The 16,678-nt window shown below is 44.9% G+C and overlaps 4 protein-coding genes and 1 non-coding gene across 6 annotated transcripts; 2 read left to right on the top strand and 3 right to left on the bottom strand.

The window, feature by feature from the left end:
- Positions 1-613: 613 nt before the first annotated feature.
- crcp (calcitonin gene-related peptide-receptor component protein) lies at positions 614-2,276 on the bottom strand. Its single transcript, XM_058087522.2, has 6 exons — positions 2,025-2,276; positions 1,617-1,653; positions 1,432-1,530; positions 1,230-1,324; positions 1,103-1,160; positions 614-1,001 (listed from the first exon to the last, which is right to left on the bottom strand). Exons 1-6 carry the CDS (start codon positions 2,063-2,065, stop codon positions 873-875), a joined length of 459 nt encoding a protein of 152 aa, XP_057943505.2. The 5' UTR covers positions 2,066-2,276; the 3' UTR covers positions 614-872.
- Positions 2,115-7,607, top strand: asl (argininosuccinate lyase). 2 transcript variants are annotated; one of them, XM_058087521.2, is made up of 17 exons: positions 2,115-2,318; positions 2,654-2,712; positions 2,935-3,129; positions 3,510-3,593; positions 5,110-5,166; positions 5,235-5,332; positions 5,403-5,480; positions 5,570-5,647; positions 5,715-5,767; positions 5,862-5,924; positions 5,995-6,109; positions 6,419-6,503; positions 6,581-6,640; positions 6,710-6,793; positions 6,872-6,957; positions 7,045-7,151; positions 7,238-7,384. In XM_058087521.2, the coding sequence occupies exons 2-16, from the start codon at positions 2,698-2,700 to the stop codon at positions 7,115-7,117; spliced, it is 1,224 nt and encodes a 407-aa protein (XP_057943504.2). In that variant the 5' UTR covers positions 2,115-2,318; positions 2,654-2,697; the 3' UTR covers positions 7,118-7,151; positions 7,238-7,384. The 2 variants fall into 2 exon arrangements, with proteins under 2 accessions (XP_057943504.2, XP_057943502.2); XM_058087519.2 differs by having other exon boundaries at positions 2,124-2,318; positions 6,872-6,952; positions 7,238-7,607.
- On the bottom strand, positions 7,392-10,294 carry ca4c (carbonic anhydrase IV c). Its single transcript, XM_058087072.2, has 7 exons — positions 10,243-10,294; positions 8,733-8,897; positions 8,517-8,662; positions 8,273-8,365; positions 8,144-8,210; positions 7,921-8,084; positions 7,392-7,819 (listed from the first exon to the last, which is right to left on the bottom strand). The coding sequence occupies exons 1-7, from the start codon at positions 10,292-10,294 to the stop codon at positions 7,634-7,636; spliced, it is 873 nt and encodes a 290-aa protein (XP_057943055.2). The 3' UTR covers positions 7,392-7,633.
- Positions 10,295-10,499: 205 nt separating this feature from the next.
- On the bottom strand, positions 10,500-15,660 carry aldh3a2b (aldehyde dehydrogenase 3 family, member A2b). Its single transcript, XM_058087518.2, has 11 exons — positions 15,519-15,660; positions 15,008-15,170; positions 14,641-14,872; positions 13,879-13,964; positions 13,370-13,578; positions 13,116-13,233; positions 12,916-13,057; positions 12,678-12,844; positions 12,278-12,377; positions 11,040-11,278; positions 10,500-10,964 (listed from the first exon to the last, which is right to left on the bottom strand). The coding sequence occupies exons 2-11, from the start codon at positions 15,167-15,169 to the stop codon at positions 10,950-10,952; spliced, it is 1,470 nt and encodes a 489-aa protein (XP_057943501.2). The 5' UTR covers position 15,170; positions 15,519-15,660; the 3' UTR covers positions 10,500-10,949.
- Positions 15,661-16,504: 844 nt separating this feature from the next.
- Positions 16,505-16,578, top strand: trnat-agu (transfer RNA threonine (anticodon AGU)). Its single transcript has one exon. It is a non-coding gene; the product is annotated as a tRNA-Thr (tRNA).
- The last annotated feature ends 100 nt before the right edge of the window (positions 16,579-16,678 follow it).

The raw sequence follows: 16,678 nt of genomic DNA, 5'->3' as shown, positions 1-16,678 counted from the left end.
AAAGTCATGCACTTTCCTCGTTAATGTTACAACCTTAGCCTTTTAATGAGCTTTGCAGAGCAACAAGGTAGCATGCAGCTGATATGAATCATGCTAAATAATACATGCCAATAAATAATAAATGATTGATTTTACCAGCAGATGGCCACACAGGATGTGGTGCAAATAATGGAGATGGATAAGGGCTGCATCGTTTTTCTGTCATTGGCTGGCTTGATGGCTTCTTGTTTGATTTGTGTGTGTGAGGAGCAAACACATTAGCTGTTACTGTGAACCGAGTGCAGTTTATTTGTTGTGTGCAACAACAGGAAGCTAATGGCTGACATTTTCAAGATTGTCATTTCATTTTCTGGGAATAAATCCTGCAACCTTCACATTGCCTCACAGTGAGATGTGTGTGAAAACAGGAAAATGATGCAACAGGAAGTTCAAAACCGATTGTTCTGTGATGTGACATCATTAGTGCACGTGCGACTATCTTGTTCATCGAGTCGTTCATTAAAGCTACACTTTAATGTTTTGAATATAGACTCCTGACAAAATGTTAAATTGATTTTTTTTTTACCAAACTTTTTCTACAGAGGGCTACACATGGAAGAATCAAAGTGAGCACAGGTCATTTGGATATTTTTTTATTTTGTAAACCATCCCATCTTACAGAAAAAACACCCTCACCTTTGTGATGCATTCAAAGACCACCCTGACCCAAAATTGACTGCACATTGGGTGGCTCTAGTCAAATGTCGGCTCAGCCAATCCGTATTGTTGAAACAGACCATTTAGCCTGCTTAACAGCGCCGCCGTCATGCTTCTACGTGGCGGTCTCATTCAGCAGCAACACAAAATAGTCACAAATTCTGCTCCGGCGGTCCTCAAGCTACCTCCGCGTCAGCAGGAGCAGCATCTTCCTGCTCGGGATCACCAGGTAAAAGTTGTGAAATGGTCTGGATGAGCTCATCAATCTGCTCCTCTGACAGGCGCTCCTCGCTCTCCTCCACCATCTGAGCAGCAAACGACAACATGATGTACACTCACATTGTATATGGAATGTAGAGCTCACTACCGGAGAACACAATATGACACGATGAAGACATTCACTCACAAGCTGCATCTCCACTGCTGTCTGTGGTCTGTGGTTCATGAGCTGCAGTTTCTCAGCCCTGATAATAAACACACAACATCACATGACAACGTCTCATGTTTGATCTCTGGAAGACGCTTCAACTGACTTGGTCAGCTTCTGGTGCTTCATGGTGGACAGAAACTCCTTGACTATCTCTGGACTCTGTCGGCTACATGGACTCTTGGACAAATAATTCAGCGTCTGCCATGCGTAGACAAGAGAGAGACAAGTAAGTGTGTGTGTGTGTAAGATACAAGAGAAGAGCTTGATGAGAGTCCTGCTGGCAGCAGATGACGTCATGCACTCACCTCATACATGATGGTGTTGAGGTTCTGCTGCCCAATGCTGTGTTTGCTCTTTCCGCTTTCGCTCCTCTGTCCCTTCAGGTCTGTCAGGAGCTTGAACACCTGACACACATTTAAACAAATATCACTCCACTGAAAAAAACATCTCAAATAAAGATATATAATATATATATTAAATATTGCTTTACCTCATAGTTACTGAGCATGGCAGCATTTGCATTTTTCCTAATTATGAAAAAAAGTATTATACATGATTAAACCCTCATTTTGTCTACTATTAGTCATACTAATATAATTTGTTATTCTATTCTATGACACAATGTATTACGCTACAATGTAGTTCATTTCATGCGATAGGTTGGCGACACTCTCGCCCGAAGTCAGCTGGGGTAGGTTCCAGCTAACCCGTGACACCAATGAAGATGGTATAGAAAATGGGTGGGAGTTAATTTCGTGCTTCGATAGATCAACTATCAGAAACCGAAGAAATCTAATATCAACTACTATTTCTACAACATTCCAATCTATACATGAATTAAACGCATTTTCTTACAGGTAAAAAATGAAATCTACAGAATAAAACAATATATTCTTACACTTCCATGTTGCGAAGCTTTTTGTAAGTATGGTCCAACATAAAAATATCCGTGTGAAACAAAGGGTTAGACCTCTTTGGTTCCGCGGTTGGTGACTACTACCTGTTACTAACTCAAAAAATAAAACACATCACAATTTTGCACGTCATTGCTAAAATGGCATATATCAAATTGATTGATTTAATCTTTTTTCCTCATCTGGATAACGCAAAGGTATTTTTGATGACGATATACCAGAATGCATTTCGCTCCACGGAGCAAGACGTGAGCCTGTCTGTCTGAGTCTGTCGCTAGGTGAGTTATCTATTCTAATGTATTTATAAATTGTCGTATGTTATGTTTTCTGGTGCTAATTCACATTTATCAACACCATGTCTGTGGGGTGAAGACGTTTGGAACATTTGTTTCATACTGTTAGCTAGCTACGTACTGTAATGTATGTAATGTATGTAATGTATGTAATGAAAATGCTAATAGTATCGGTAATAGTAGTACCAGCTAGCAGTAAGGGTGGGTGGTTTGTTCCATATAACAAGGTCTTTAAATGTTGACACCTTCACGCTAAACGAGTTTGACTGGTGGTTTGACTGTGTGAAACGTTTTGCTATTGACTGTCATTGATTTACAAGATTCTGCATTCAACAACAAGCTCAAGAAACTATCTGAATTCAAGATGGAAACTGCAGAGGTAAAACATCAAACTAATCAAAAACTAAGTTTTTTTTTTTTACATCGAACAACAGAACGTTTGGTGTGCTTAATAATGTGACCACTGAGGGTCCATATTTGGCCAGAAGTTCAGCTGCTTTTGCAAACTTTCTGTCTGTTTTTGTAATCTGATTAAAATCCTTCACTTGCACTCAATAGTGTTATTATACTAACAGACTGTGCTTGTGTGTCAACCTGTCAGGGTTCCAAACTGTGGGGGGGTCGTTTTGTGGGCGCCATTGACCCTGTGATGGAGCGCTTCAACGCGTCCATCGCTTACGACCAGAGGATGTGGGACGCTGACATCAGAGGCAGCAAAGCCTACGTGAAAGCTCTGGAAGGGGCCAAGCTGGTCACCACAGAGGAGAAGACACAGATTCTACAAGGGTTGGACCAGGTGCGCACACTTGCACACAAACACACACACACACACACACACACACACACACACACAGTAGGTACAACTCACTCCCTGCAGTGTGTGTGGGTCTGTAGGGAGTTAATAGATGCAGTGGCACCGCATTCCTCCACATTCTGCTGATGCTAAGGGAGTTGGACAACAGCAACAAGGTCACGTGGCAGCGGCCAGATGCTTGACTCACACATTCATGTCTGAGTTGAAAGGTTAGGGGCCCTGCTGCTGTTTATCTAGGGACACATAATAAGCAAAAATCCACTTTTCTCACAAGATGTTGGGACCATCACTTTCATGTACATGTTATTAATGGTTTTATTGGTTCTGGTCTTACTGAGTGCGGTCCACATGTGCATGTGCAGATCTCTGAGGAGTGGACCAAAGGTGTGTTTGTGATCAAAGCTGATGACGAAGACATACACACTGCCAATGAGCGCAGACTCAAGGTAATTTCATTTAAGACCAGTTTAAAAATTGCAAGCGTTTACATTTTGCACTGTTGGATTTTGATGAGGTTCAAAGTCAAGGTTCAAAATGCAAGAAGAAGAGACGGAAGTGAGACAAAACATCTTTTATGTTTTTTCCATTTTCTGACCCATAAATGTAGTTAGAATGTTGTATTCTCGTGTTAAACAATGCCAAAGTTTCAGATAATGAGGTTTGCGCATGGAAGTTTTGGCAGGAAGCACAAATCAAAGGAAATCCAGCTGGAATAGGTGCAGATTCTGCAAACTCTAAAACATTTTCTGTTGTGGTTATTGTGTGTAGCTGCTCTATAGGAGACCACAACTCGATACAAAGGGTCGAAGAAATTTGCATAGTCGATCCCCTTTAAGTAAGCAATTTATTTCCAACATAAAAACATTAAAGTGAAATACGCAGTTATCAATGATTAGTACAACAGCCTTGAAAAGCCAAAATCTAAACAAAATGTTTGCCCCTTTCTGATTTTTTTGTTTTAGATCATCAAACAAATGTAAATGTAAGTCAGTGACAACAAAACGGAACACAAATTTCATTTTTTAATGAAACTTTTCATTATCATGAGAGGAAAAGAAAATCCAAATCAGGACTTTGACTAGGCCACTCCAAAGTCTTCATTTGTTTTTCTTCAGCCATCCAGAGGTGGACTTGCTGGTGTGTTTTGGATCATTGTCCTGCTGCAGAACCCAAGTTGGTTTCAGCTTCAGGTCACCAACTGATGGCCGGACATTCTCCTTCAGGAGTTTTTGGTAGACGGCAGAATTCATGGTTCCATTTAACACAGCAAGTCGTCCAGGTCCTGAAGCAGCAAAACAACCCCAGACCTTCACACTACCACCACAATATTTTACTGTTGGTATGATGTTCTTTTTCTCAAATGCAGCGTTACCTTACCTTACCTTACCTTACCTTACCTTACCTTACCTACCAAGCCTAATGTGCTTTTTGTTCAGCAATGGTTTTGTTCTTGGAACTCTGCCATGCAGGCCGTTTTTGTCCATTGTCTTTCTCATGGTGGAGTCATGAACACTGACCTTAACTGAGGCAAGTGAGGCCTGCGGTGCTTTGGATGTTGTTGTAGGGTCTTTTGTGACCTCTTCGCTGCGCTCTTGGAGTCATTGTGGTTGGCCAGCCACTCTTGGGATGTTTTACCACTGTTCCATGTTTTTGCCACGTGTGCATAACAGCTTAATGGCTCTCACTGTGGTTTGCTGGAGTCCAAAAGCTTTAAAAATGGTTTTAGATTTCTTAATTTCAGTGAAGGTATATTTATGTTTAAAAAGAAAACGTTTCATTTAAAAACAGCATTTTGTGTTCAGTTTTGTTGCCATTGACTAATATTTAAATTAGTTTGATGGTCTGAAGCATATAAGCGTGAGAAACGTGCATGAGGAAGACAGGAAAACACTTTTTCACACGACTGTACAGTGTATGTATATGTGTGTGTGGTTTTTAGTACATCTGTGTGTGTGTTTGCAGGAGCTGATTGGCACCGCTGCAGGGAAGCTACACACAGGAAGGAGCAGGAACGACCAGGTTGGGGCAAGGCTAGGGGAATGTATGTCATTTTCTGTTTGGCTCCTTCTCAAGTGTTTGTGCCTCAGGTGGTGACCGACATGCGCCTGTGGCTGCGTGACGCCATCTCCACCCTGACGGACAGCGCTCTGCTGCTCATCTCCACCACGGTGGAGCGGGCTGCTGCGTAAGGCCACAGCACATGGACGCTCTCAGATGTTGACATGACATCTCTTTAATGCTCGTCTGAACCCCAGGGAGATAGACGTACTGTTTCCTGGTTACACACACATGCAGAGAGCTCAGCCAATCAGATGGAGCCACTGGATGCTGAGGTCAGCTTCAAGTCTTCTCCTGTCTTCATGTGACAGTCAGCGGCTCACATCTTTCCCATCTTCCTCCTTGCGTCCTGTGGGACGTGAAGCTACGCTGTGGCTTTGAGGCGGGATGTGGAGCGTCTGCAGGAGATCAAGAAGAGAGTGAACGTCTTACCTCTGGGCAGGTATACGCGCACACCTTGGGTAACTTAACGACACATGCAATGTGTGGTCACTTCCTGCTGTTTTCAGCGGCGCCATCGCTGGAACGCCGTTTAACATCGACAGGGAGCTGCTACGAAGAGGTCAGAAACGCCCCAAAAAATTGTCAGTGTTGGTGTTTGATTTCACTCGTGGTTTTTGAATGAAGTGAGTGACAGGAGCGTTTGTTGCTGACAGAGTTGTCTTTTGATGAAATCAGCTTGAACAGCATGGACGCCACAGCACAACGAGATTTTGTTGGTACGTTTAACAGCAAGTCAGTGAGCTGTCTGTGAAATTTACGTTAATTATGTGTTTGTGTTTGTGCTAGTGGAGTTCTTGTTCTGGGCCTCGCTGTGTTTGACTCACCTGAGTAAGATGGCTGAGGACCTTCTGCTTTACAGCACCAAAGAGTTCTCATTCGTCACGCTGTCTGATGCCTACAGGTCAGTTTGTCATTATCTTTGTTGTGTGTACACAAGAGCAACTTCATGAACAGATAAAGGTTCTGATAGATTCAAAGCAACAATGTGTTCATTTTAGCTGGGTGTCCTTTCTCTAGCTTGTGTGCACAGAGCTTGTAAAAGGTACAATGACATGATGTCACACACGTTGTGGTAGTGCTTTATCTCCTCACCACGTCTTTGTCGCTGAAGTGTTTGTGTGTTTTTAGCAGTCACTTGACACCTGCAGTGGGGAGCCAACAAAGAACAAATGTTCCTTCTTCCTTATTGTTTGCATGTGCACACGTCCAGCACAGGCAGCAGTTTGATGCCCCAGAAGAAGAACGCTGACAGTCTGGAGCTGATCAGAAGCAAGGCAGGACGAGTCTTTGGCAGAGTAAGACCTCTTGCTTTTCACACGTCTCAAAGTCCTTTCTCCAAAAGCGATGCATTGAATGTTCAGTGGCGTTGCAGTGTGCAGGCTTCATGATGACCTTGAAGGGCCTGCCCAGTTCGTACAACAAGGACCTGCAGGTACCAACATGACCTTCACCTCTCCATGTGACCTCTGTGACGTGTTTGTGTGGTGGGCGTTTTCCTCAGGAAGACAAGGAGGCCATGTTTGACTGCTATGACTCTGTCCACGCCGTGCTGCAGGTCACCACTGGGGTCATCTCCACCCTTCAGGTTAGAGGTCAAAGCTTCTCTACTACCTACACATGATAAATAAGAGGTGGAGGTGGTGTGTGTGTGCTTCTGTTTCAGATCAATGCGAGCGTGATGGAGGCGGCGTTGAGTGCGGATATGTTGGCGACTGACCTTGCCTACTATCTTGTCAGGAAGGGGGTGAGGTGCTCCTTCCTCATGTCCATCATAAACACGTTCAGTTAATGCTTCGTATAGAGTTGACCTAATGAAGCGTGTTTAAATGTTTCCAGGTGCCGTTCAGGGATGCTCACGCTCTGTCGGGTAAAGTCGTTTTCACAGCTGAGTCACGAAATGTTACCTTGACCCAACTCACCTTGGATGACCTCACCGCTATCAGGTTATTGTCTCTAACCACACACACACACACACACGTACACTATCGAACACACACGCAGTCGGTCATGACATTGTCTGTGTCTTCAGCCCGCTGTTTGAAAGCGACGTGGCGTCTGTGTGGGACTACAGTAGCAGCGTGGAACAGTACAGCGCCACAGGCGGCACAGCCAGGAGCAGTGTTGGGGAACAGGTACAACACATGCGCACGTGGCTGGCGCAACAGAAAACGTTCACAACTTTGAACTCTGAATCAGGTTGACTGACTGGACCCAAATCATGATTGAAGCAGGAAAATGTACATTTATTATTAATATTGCAATCACAGTTTATTTACTTTACAATTACACATGAAGCTGCACTAAGGCAAATCAAAGTGCTAATCAGTCAACATTTCTATAATTTCATGTCATAAAATATGTATATTAAAAGGATCAGTGGAAAAAATAAGGATCAGTGTGCTGTGTGTATGAGGGCGTGTGCTTATTACTCGATCAGAACCAATGTTGTGAGCACCAGAGAGAAAAGATCAAACCACGAGCAGGTTCCTTTCAGAGTCGCAGCCAAGTTGGAGCGGTACACAACCCGTCCATCGAGGGGCTGAGTGGGCCTGAAGATGTCCATCATGGGCTGTCCTGTCCAGAAGCGACACTGCTGGACGATAGCATCCAGCTGAGCAGAATGGGATATTTCATGAAGGTTGAACTACCACAACCTATCCATATGTTCGTGTGTGTATGATGATGAAGGTGAGCGTCCACTGAGGGTCTCACCTGCCGACTGCTGACTGCCAGCCTCTTATGGAAGACGGTCCAGGCAACGGCTTGCTCGCATCCTGGCGTGGTCATGGAACCCACGTAACGGTAGTAGGCGTGCAGGTCCTTGGAGGAGGGAATGATGTCGCTGAGCTGAAAGTTTGCTATCACCGCTGTGGTGCCTTGGTGAAGAAGATGAGTACAAGTGAAGGAAATTCTCCTGCGTTGGCATCATGTGTACCATTGTGCTGCACTTGGCCCAAAGCTGCTATGACGGCGTCCAGGTGAGGATGATCCTCGCTCGTTTCCTGTGAACGGAACGCCCATCATCTGTCCACACATGCTAACATACCTGAGAAGGTAGCAGTACCTCAAAGAGGAAGGCCAACAGGGCAATTCCTGACATGTCGTGTTCCGCCTCTGTCAGAGATCCGTAGGGCTCCTTGATGTGTACGATGTGAAGCTGATGCACAAGCAACCTCATGATTGGCTCATATTTTACACAAGTCATTGTTTGTGTGTATAGCTATGTAGACATGTCTTAAATACAATACATCAGTTAGTACACTTTACTAACTTAAGTGTACTTGGTAGTTTGCACACAGTCTGTTTACCTCCATAGGGAACCTCTCTCCATCGATGGTGTGCTCTGATCCAGGTGTCCCGCTGGCCCCCCAGTGAAAGTGAAACTGAGCGGCCCTGTAGTGACCCGGCAGAGCGCCCCCAGTTAGCCTGACCGACTGAGGAAGGTGAAAGTGAGCTGAAGGAACAGAAGAAGAAGAAGAATGAGGAGCCATAATGGTGAGTGAAGATGGCGGACGGCGCATCACCAGAGTGTCCTTTGTTTTCAACCGTGATGTTGATCCGGTCTGTGTGACCTATGAACTCCAGGGGGGGCAGGGCCGTGTTCACGTGCACTTTGCTGCTCACGATGTTGATGGGAGATTGGCGAAGTCCTCCACAGCGAGGAAACTGGGCCGCCCAGTGGCCCGGGTCTGCATGACAGCATGCGTCAAAAACAGACCGATGCTACATAACATTAGCATTAACACGCTAACGTCATACAAGCAGATCATGTGTCAGTGTTCATGAGCTTACTGGACTGTCTACCTCAGGGGTGGGCAAACTACGGCCCGGGGGCCACATGCGGCCCACCAAGCGTTTGAATCCGGCCCGCCAGTTGCTTTCTAAGTATTTCAACTTTTAACATACAAACTGGCAACATGACTTGCAAGTCTTATTTAGTAAAAAAAAAACAACAAAACTGTCAAATTAAATGACGTAGTTAGATGTGGTGTGATGTTTAAAGTGCTCCTGAAAAAAAGGGACATGAAAACATACAGCTGATAGTATATAACACTTACAGATAAAATTAGACAAAAAAAAATTCAAGGAAAATTATAAGTATTAAATAGTGTGTGAGTTAAATATATATATATATACATATATATGTTCTGGCCCCCCCGGACAATTTTGTTTCCTCAATGCGGCCCACAAGTGAAAGTATTTGCCCACCACTGGTCTACCTAATGAAGTGGCTGCGGTTACTGTCAGGTAACTGAGATATATAGCGCCTCCCTCTGGTGTAAAAGTGTCACTACATATATGAACGTAAGTCGGGCAAATGCACATCCGGGTAATTGTAAGACACATCCATGCGGTCTTACCTCTGCAGGTGTCATCACAGGAGTACTGGTTCTGGTAGCACCGCTGAGCTGTACACACACACACACACACACACACACATACAATTATTTGTTCTTCTCTGGTTAATGACTGATGTTTGGCACCTTCTCACTGACCCCTGACCTCCCACGCACAACATGACATTGTGTGTTGGTGAGAACTTATGAGCTTTGTTCTTCTCTGGTTAATGACTGATGTTTGGCACCTTCTCACTGACCCCTGACCTCCCACGCACAACATGACATTGTGTGTTGGTGAGAACTTATGAGCTCTAAGGTGCAATCTACACCTGTCCCTCGGATGCTAACACGGCCCTCTTGTCTTTGGTCATGTGACACTTTAAAGACCTTTTGAAAGCATGCTAAATAGGAGTCTTTTGTGCCCTTTATTGTCCACCCTACAGACAAAAGTATTGGGACAAATCCCAATGCCATGTCTTGAGTAGAGCGATCCAATATAGGTCCATATATGGTAAAGATCCACGTCTTTATAATACAGGTGACAAAGCTAATTTGTTTATTAGCTAATATCTCATTGTGTTCATGTAATAAGTTGAGGGTCGTTTAAGAAGCTCATCCCAGGTCTGCATGTTGGACTCCTGTGATGTAGCCGCTTAAAGTTAATCTATAGACAGAAGGTGTTCCATTGTCCTACCTGTGCACACAGAGACAAGATGAAGACCAACCATCAGGCAGAGGAGATCCATGATAGGTTCCAGCTTCAGAACAAAACACTGATGGTTCTGCCGGCAACCTGCTTACTTTTAGAGGAGCTGCAAAAGGGCGGAGAGCGGCTCGTCATCCTGCATGGGAGGTGGGTGGAACAAAAACACACACACCTGCTGGGAAAGGCTTTGTCTAATTCATTATTTTAGGTATGAAGATGTCTACCTTAAAAAAAAAGACTGGAGATTGATGCATGGCAGTATTTATTCAAATATTAATCCTAAGCATTATTATCATTCTTTTTAAAAATCAAAATAGAAAGCCCATTTTTTCCTTTGTGGTAAAAAGTTAGTAACTACAGTTACTGACATAAAAGACAAACTAGTGCTGGGTCAGAGCCTTCTGGTGTCTCCAGACCAGATGCCAATGAAATGAAACGGACTCAGAACCAAGAACCAAGCTTACTTCATGATTTAAAACAAACAAACCTCTATGTTCCTTCACTTAGAAACGTCTTCCTCACGCAGGTTTTTATATTAGAAAGTCAGTTCAAAGTTGAAATCAAGTTTAAGATGAGCTACGTATTGAAATGTAAAATAAGGACAGCAGCTAAATATTTGTGCAAATATACGAATCAGCTGGTTTAGTCGGTTGAGAGTGCTGAGGGCCGGGCCGGCTGGAAAGCAGCAGGTCATCTTAACGCAGATACTTCTGAAAGACAGCACCATCGTGAGTCACCTCCTGCCTCCACCTGCGGGGGGGGGGGCTGAGCAGCAACATCCTCACCTGTATGACCACGGCCGCAACCACGGCCATGACGGAGAGCAGCAGCATGCGGCCAATCCAGCCCAGGTTGATGTTCTTCAGGATGAAGAAGCGCGCCCAGCCCAGCTTCTTGGCCGTGTGAGGAGGGTAGCGCATGTCGTTCATGCTCTCCATGTTGAGCTTCTTGATCAGGCATCCTCGAAGGTGGCTCAGCTGGTCAAAGGTGAACTTGCCGTGATAGCAGCCCATTCCGCTGTTACCTGCAGGACATCACACACCTTCACCACGTGGACCTCAATGACAAGACTGAAGAGCAGTCCACGCTGCATGGCGGCACCTCTCAACAACGTTGGGAGCAGTAAAGGTCTGGAGAAATCCTTTGTTCAACACGACATGGAGTACAAGGAGGCTTCAAAGGACAAGACTAAAAACATGAAGGCTTGAAGACCTTCTTCAGGCCGCTAGTCCTGGGGTGTCCAAAGTGCAGCCGGGAGCCATTAGTGGCCCATAGCAAATTAATTTTTTTATTGGCCCGCGGCACATTCTAAAAATAGAATTTAACAATAATCTCTAACAAAAAAATCAGCAGGAATTTTACAAGATTATAGTAAAAAAAATATTAAGAGAAAAAGTTGTACTTTTACAAGAATAAGGTAATAATGTAAGGGAAAATAGCCTTATTTTACTAGCATTAATGATAAAACTTAATAGAACTTGATAGAACTTGAAATACTTTAAATAAATAGCAGGGAGTTACGTTTTGTATGCTACACCTAGCAGCAAAACAGCTACAATATATAACATTAACGCTCGGTAGTGGCTTGATTCTGTGAGTTTGGTGAAGCAAATAGCTAGCTAGTGGTGTTGCCAGGTGTATGCCAGTAGTGTAGCGTTTCGGTGTAACAATGTTAATATCAATAATGACAAGCTGTAGCTTGGGGAAGAAGCAGGTCACATGATGTATTTGGCAGTTTGAATTTTTTTGTCAGAAGGCTTTATAGGTGGAATAGGTGCGTCTCGTTAAGTGCATTCTTGTCTCTTTTTATCTGTTTTTGTATCTTTAGAACGCACAGAAAAGAGACAGAGATGTGTTCAGGTGTCACATAATGATCGTGGATGGTGGGCAACATTCCAACAAAGTGCAGGACTACAGTCTCTTGAGTTTGAAGGTCTGACAACAGGACAAGTGGACTCAAGTTCCACGGCAGTCTGAAGGTTGAACTCTTATCACCAAGTTATGTGTGTGCGTGTGCACTCACCAACGCCCCCAAAAGGCAGTGAGCTGACAGAGTAGTGCACCAGACAGTCATTGGCCAGGAGACCCCCACTGGATGTTTCGTCATTCATTTTCTGGATAACCTTGGCCCAGATAACAGACACGTTAGAGCACATGTGTCAAACTCGTGCCATAGTGGACTCTCAGTCCACATTGCAGGTTTTCTCCAGAAGATGATTTAATTGATGAGCTCCATCCCTCAAATTCAATGAGGTGTTGATCGTTCACCTGCTTTAATGACCGACGAAAAAAGAAAACCTGCAGTGACTCCACCCTCCTTGGCTAGAGTTTGACACCCGTGCGTGAAAAAAACAAAGTCCATGTTTGTGTAACGCCCTCATTGGACCTGCTTGCACAATAACAAGTCAAAGAGTCAGCGTTACCTTTTGGTCGGAAGAGAAGATGTAGAGAGCAAGTGGCTTCTCTCTGTTGTTGATGAACTGGATGGCGTCTTCCGGACCGCTGACGGGAAGAATGGGGAGGACGGGTCCAAAGATTTCCTCCTGCATCACCTTGGAGTCAGGCTTCACATCCCGCAGCACGGTGGGAGCTAGAGCACATGTGCTGTTAGGAGCCAGTTGGACCGTGTGGGTTCACATGCTCGTGGTTCAGGACCATCACCTATGTAGCACTTGTCCTCGTCGTTGTCTCCGCCCACAGCGACCGTGCTGTCCTGCATGAACGCCATGATCCTCTTGAAGTGGCGCTGGTTGATGATGCGTCCATAATCCGAGCACGTCTTTGGGTCATCCGTGTAGAACTCCTGCCAGAAAACGTCAAAACTTTGGGTTTTGGAACTGACCGTAAAGATCATGCAGTACCTTGATGGCCCTCTTCAGCTCTTCGATGACGCTGTCCTGAATGGCGGGTTCACATAGGATGTAGTCTGGGGCGATGCAGGTCTGACCGCAGTTCGTGTACTTGCCCCAAGCCACACGTCTACAAAGTACACACTACCTTACTACATAGTCAACATGTTGGACCACACTTGGTGTACTCGCCCCGTGCCTACAAAGTAAACAACCTTACGAGTAGGCCGCCATGTTGGAACGTTCTAGAGTTTCTGTGTGCAAACCTGCAAGCGATACTGATGTCGCACGTCTTGTCGATGTAACACGGACTCTTGCCTCCCAGCTCCAGTATGACGGGCGTTAGGTGCTTAGCGGCAGCCGCCATGATCAACTTTCCCACCGCGCTGTTGCCCGTGTAGAAGATGTGGTCAAACCTCTGCCGCAGCAGCTCCTGGGTCTCTGGCACGCCGCCGGTCACCACCGGGTAGAGCTCCTAGGTGGGTGTCACACGTCAGCATAGCACAAACAACAACTACTACTATAACAATAACTACTAGAAGTACTACAAGACTATGTTACTACTATTACACCTACTCTAGCTACAATTCCAATTACAACTATTACTACTAGTACCACTACAACTACGATGTTATACTACAGTTAAAACTACTACTGCTACTACTAAAACTGGCCCTAATACAAATACAACTAATACAACAACTGCTACACAGATACTAAAAAGATGACTAATACTACCACTACTACTACAGCAGCAACATGAAGATGTTCTTACTTTGTCGATGTAGAGCGGCAGAAGATCCTCCATGACCTTGGCCGTGTGCGCGCTCACCTCAGAGGGCTTGATTACTGCAGCATTACCTGATGTACCACAAGAACAAGTACTGAGGTTCCCCGGGCAGCTCAGGTAGCCATGTTGCTTTCATGTGTCACATGTTGACATACAGCATTACAACAGTTATTCATTTACTATTTTCTTAGCTCCTAAGCCTCAGGCTGCCTTTCTAGCCTCCCATTTCCCACTCATGCATTTCCTTAAACACACAACACACACTCTTCCTGGTAGGTTTGTAAGGTTAGGGGTCTCGGAAACAAGTGATGATGATGGGGCTGGTTCTACCACACCAACTTCCATCCACATCCAGAGCTGTGTCCCAATACTTTAGTGCAGTGTGACTTTTTAGCATGAAGTCCACACATGGAGGCCCCACGCACCACAGCCTGCAGTGTCATGCTAACACACACTTAGTGTTTGCATGACAAAGCGTCGTTATGCATGCGCTCGTTCCTTGTCTTGCCCTCAACACCAACACAGCTATTTTGTGCTGACTCGGCTCATTTCATGCCCTATCACTCAAATCCACTGGCCAACCTTTGACCCAGTCACACGAACACTGGCCAGAATCAGGAAGTGACATGATCACATGACAAGCGGACACACTAGTGATAAAATATTAACACTATTTGATCCCTTGTGTGCGAAGTGTGTATGTGACTCAAAGGTCATCACACACGTTTGGAGGCAGTCCATTCTTACCGGCAGCGATGGCGCCAATGAGGGGCTGCAAGGTGACAGCCCACGGGTAGTTCCAGGCCCCAATGATGAGGACCACACCCAGAGGTTCTGGTTTAATGTAGACCGTGTCCGACAGCGTTAGCAGGTTCTTCTCCACAGGCCGAGGCGCCGCCCACTCCTTCAGCTTCCTGATGGCCAGGCTGATCTCCTCCTCCAGCCCGAGGATCTCATACAGCTGGACCACTACATCGCTCTGCAAGAAACCATCTTAATGAGACCCAACCAGAACCAGGTCTGTGCCGGCCTCTGTTTAATAGCCCGTTAACACAGCAGTAATAAGCCATGGAAGTCCAGTTATTGGAACCATGCCACCTGGAAGTCCACTCACCTTGTTGAGGTCTTTCTTGATGCCCTCTGAGATCTCCCTGTGTCTTTCTGTGAAGAAACACTGCAGGTTCTTCAGCTGCCGGATGCGGTGCTCCAAACATTTGGACCGACCCGTTTGGAAGGCCTTTCTGGCCCGGGCGACCGCCTGCTGCTCCCGAGACATCCTGGCACACAGTCAGAACCACAAGGTGAGGGCAGAGAAAACGCTTGCTCCTGAGGAGCAGCGGACTCAAGAACACACTTGAACATGACAGTGGTTCTGACTTTTCAAGACGTTTGTTCTGGACTGCTGATCTCTTGTGCGCACTCGCAGAGTTTACGGGCCGGCTTAACACCAACAATCGCGTCACAAAGAGCGAGCACACGCACACGCACACTAACGGTGCACAAAGGGGACGAAATGTGAGCAGCGGGTATTATTTTCTAGCCTTTTGTTTTGACGGCGTCACGATGCTTCCGGTTTCTGAGTCGACATCGAACACAAACACGTCGCGTGGCCGTCTTGGTCTTACCTCGGACACTTCCGGTTCTGTGGAGGGGACTTTAGCGGGTCGTGTTGGTGGGATCAGCGAGCTGGCCGACTGGACTTTGACTGACAGCAGCAGAAGACGGCACAGGCTGCCCCGTTAGTCCCGCCTCTTGGTGGGCGTGGTCTCCAATGTCTCGACAATTGTCTTTTTTGCCATTTGCCTAAACTTAAGTACCTACCTACTTCCTGGTATTACTGTCTTTCTTGTGTTTATGTGACATTAAAATTAATATTGTTGGATATTGACGTCCTCATCATGTGACAAGTAGTGAACTAGGAACCACTATGTGACGTCATCACACCTTTTAACTATAACAAATAGTTTCTTAACGCATTACAAGACTCGAGAAGGGACAGAGGGGTGGCAGCGACGTCCTTCACACCTGTCTGTGTACACTCCTGGTTCAAAACACGTCAGGATCACATTTAAAGAAAGAGAGAAAAGTGGAATGTAAAGAGAAAAATGTGAAATGTTGATACGAATAAGAATTGTCGAATAATATATCTTTTACCTAATAAATAATAATAATTATATACATAATTATGTAATAATAGTATAATAAATAATATATAATAAATAATGCTATCATAAATATAAACTATTTGTTACAGTACTTAAAGTGATAAATACTGCCATCTAGTGGTCACCTTACGTATTAAATATCTTTGGTTTAATGGCGGCACTATCATGTAAGAGCGCTATTCATTGACATTGTTGCTATATCGAACTTTGAAATTAAATGACGTCATTATCATGTTTACATAGGAGATATTCCTTTCAGTTGAATTACGTCATTATGCCGTAGAGGCACTATTTTTATTGCTGTGTTAATTATCGCTGAACTTAACTTACGTTAAGCACGATTTATGTTGAATACGTTTTTATCAGAACTTTTTATCTTACTTTTTATCTTATTATGATGACATTGGCATCCTTCATAAACACAATATTTCACCCACAACGTAACTGGCGCCGTGGCTTAGTTGGTTAAAGCGCCTGTCTAGTAAACAGGAGATCCTGGGTTCGAATCCCAGCGGTGCCTTTTATGACGTCATGACCCAGACAAACACGCAGATATCAAGCGGTTTCATGACAATTAAAATGGTTGATACTCTTGTCTCCCTACACACCCGCACACGATC

The sequence above is a fragment of the Doryrhamphus excisus genome, linkage group LG21 (genome assembly GCF_037039965.1).
Source record: "Doryrhamphus excisus strain RoL-2023G ecotype Guam linkage group LG21, RoL_Dexc_Guam_v1.1, whole genome shotgun sequence".
Taxonomy (NCBI): domain Eukaryota; kingdom Metazoa; phylum Chordata; class Actinopteri; order Syngnathiformes; family Syngnathidae; genus Doryrhamphus; species Doryrhamphus excisus.
Note: the sequence above shows the minus strand (reverse complement) of the source record. Positions and strands in the feature narration are given on the sequence as shown.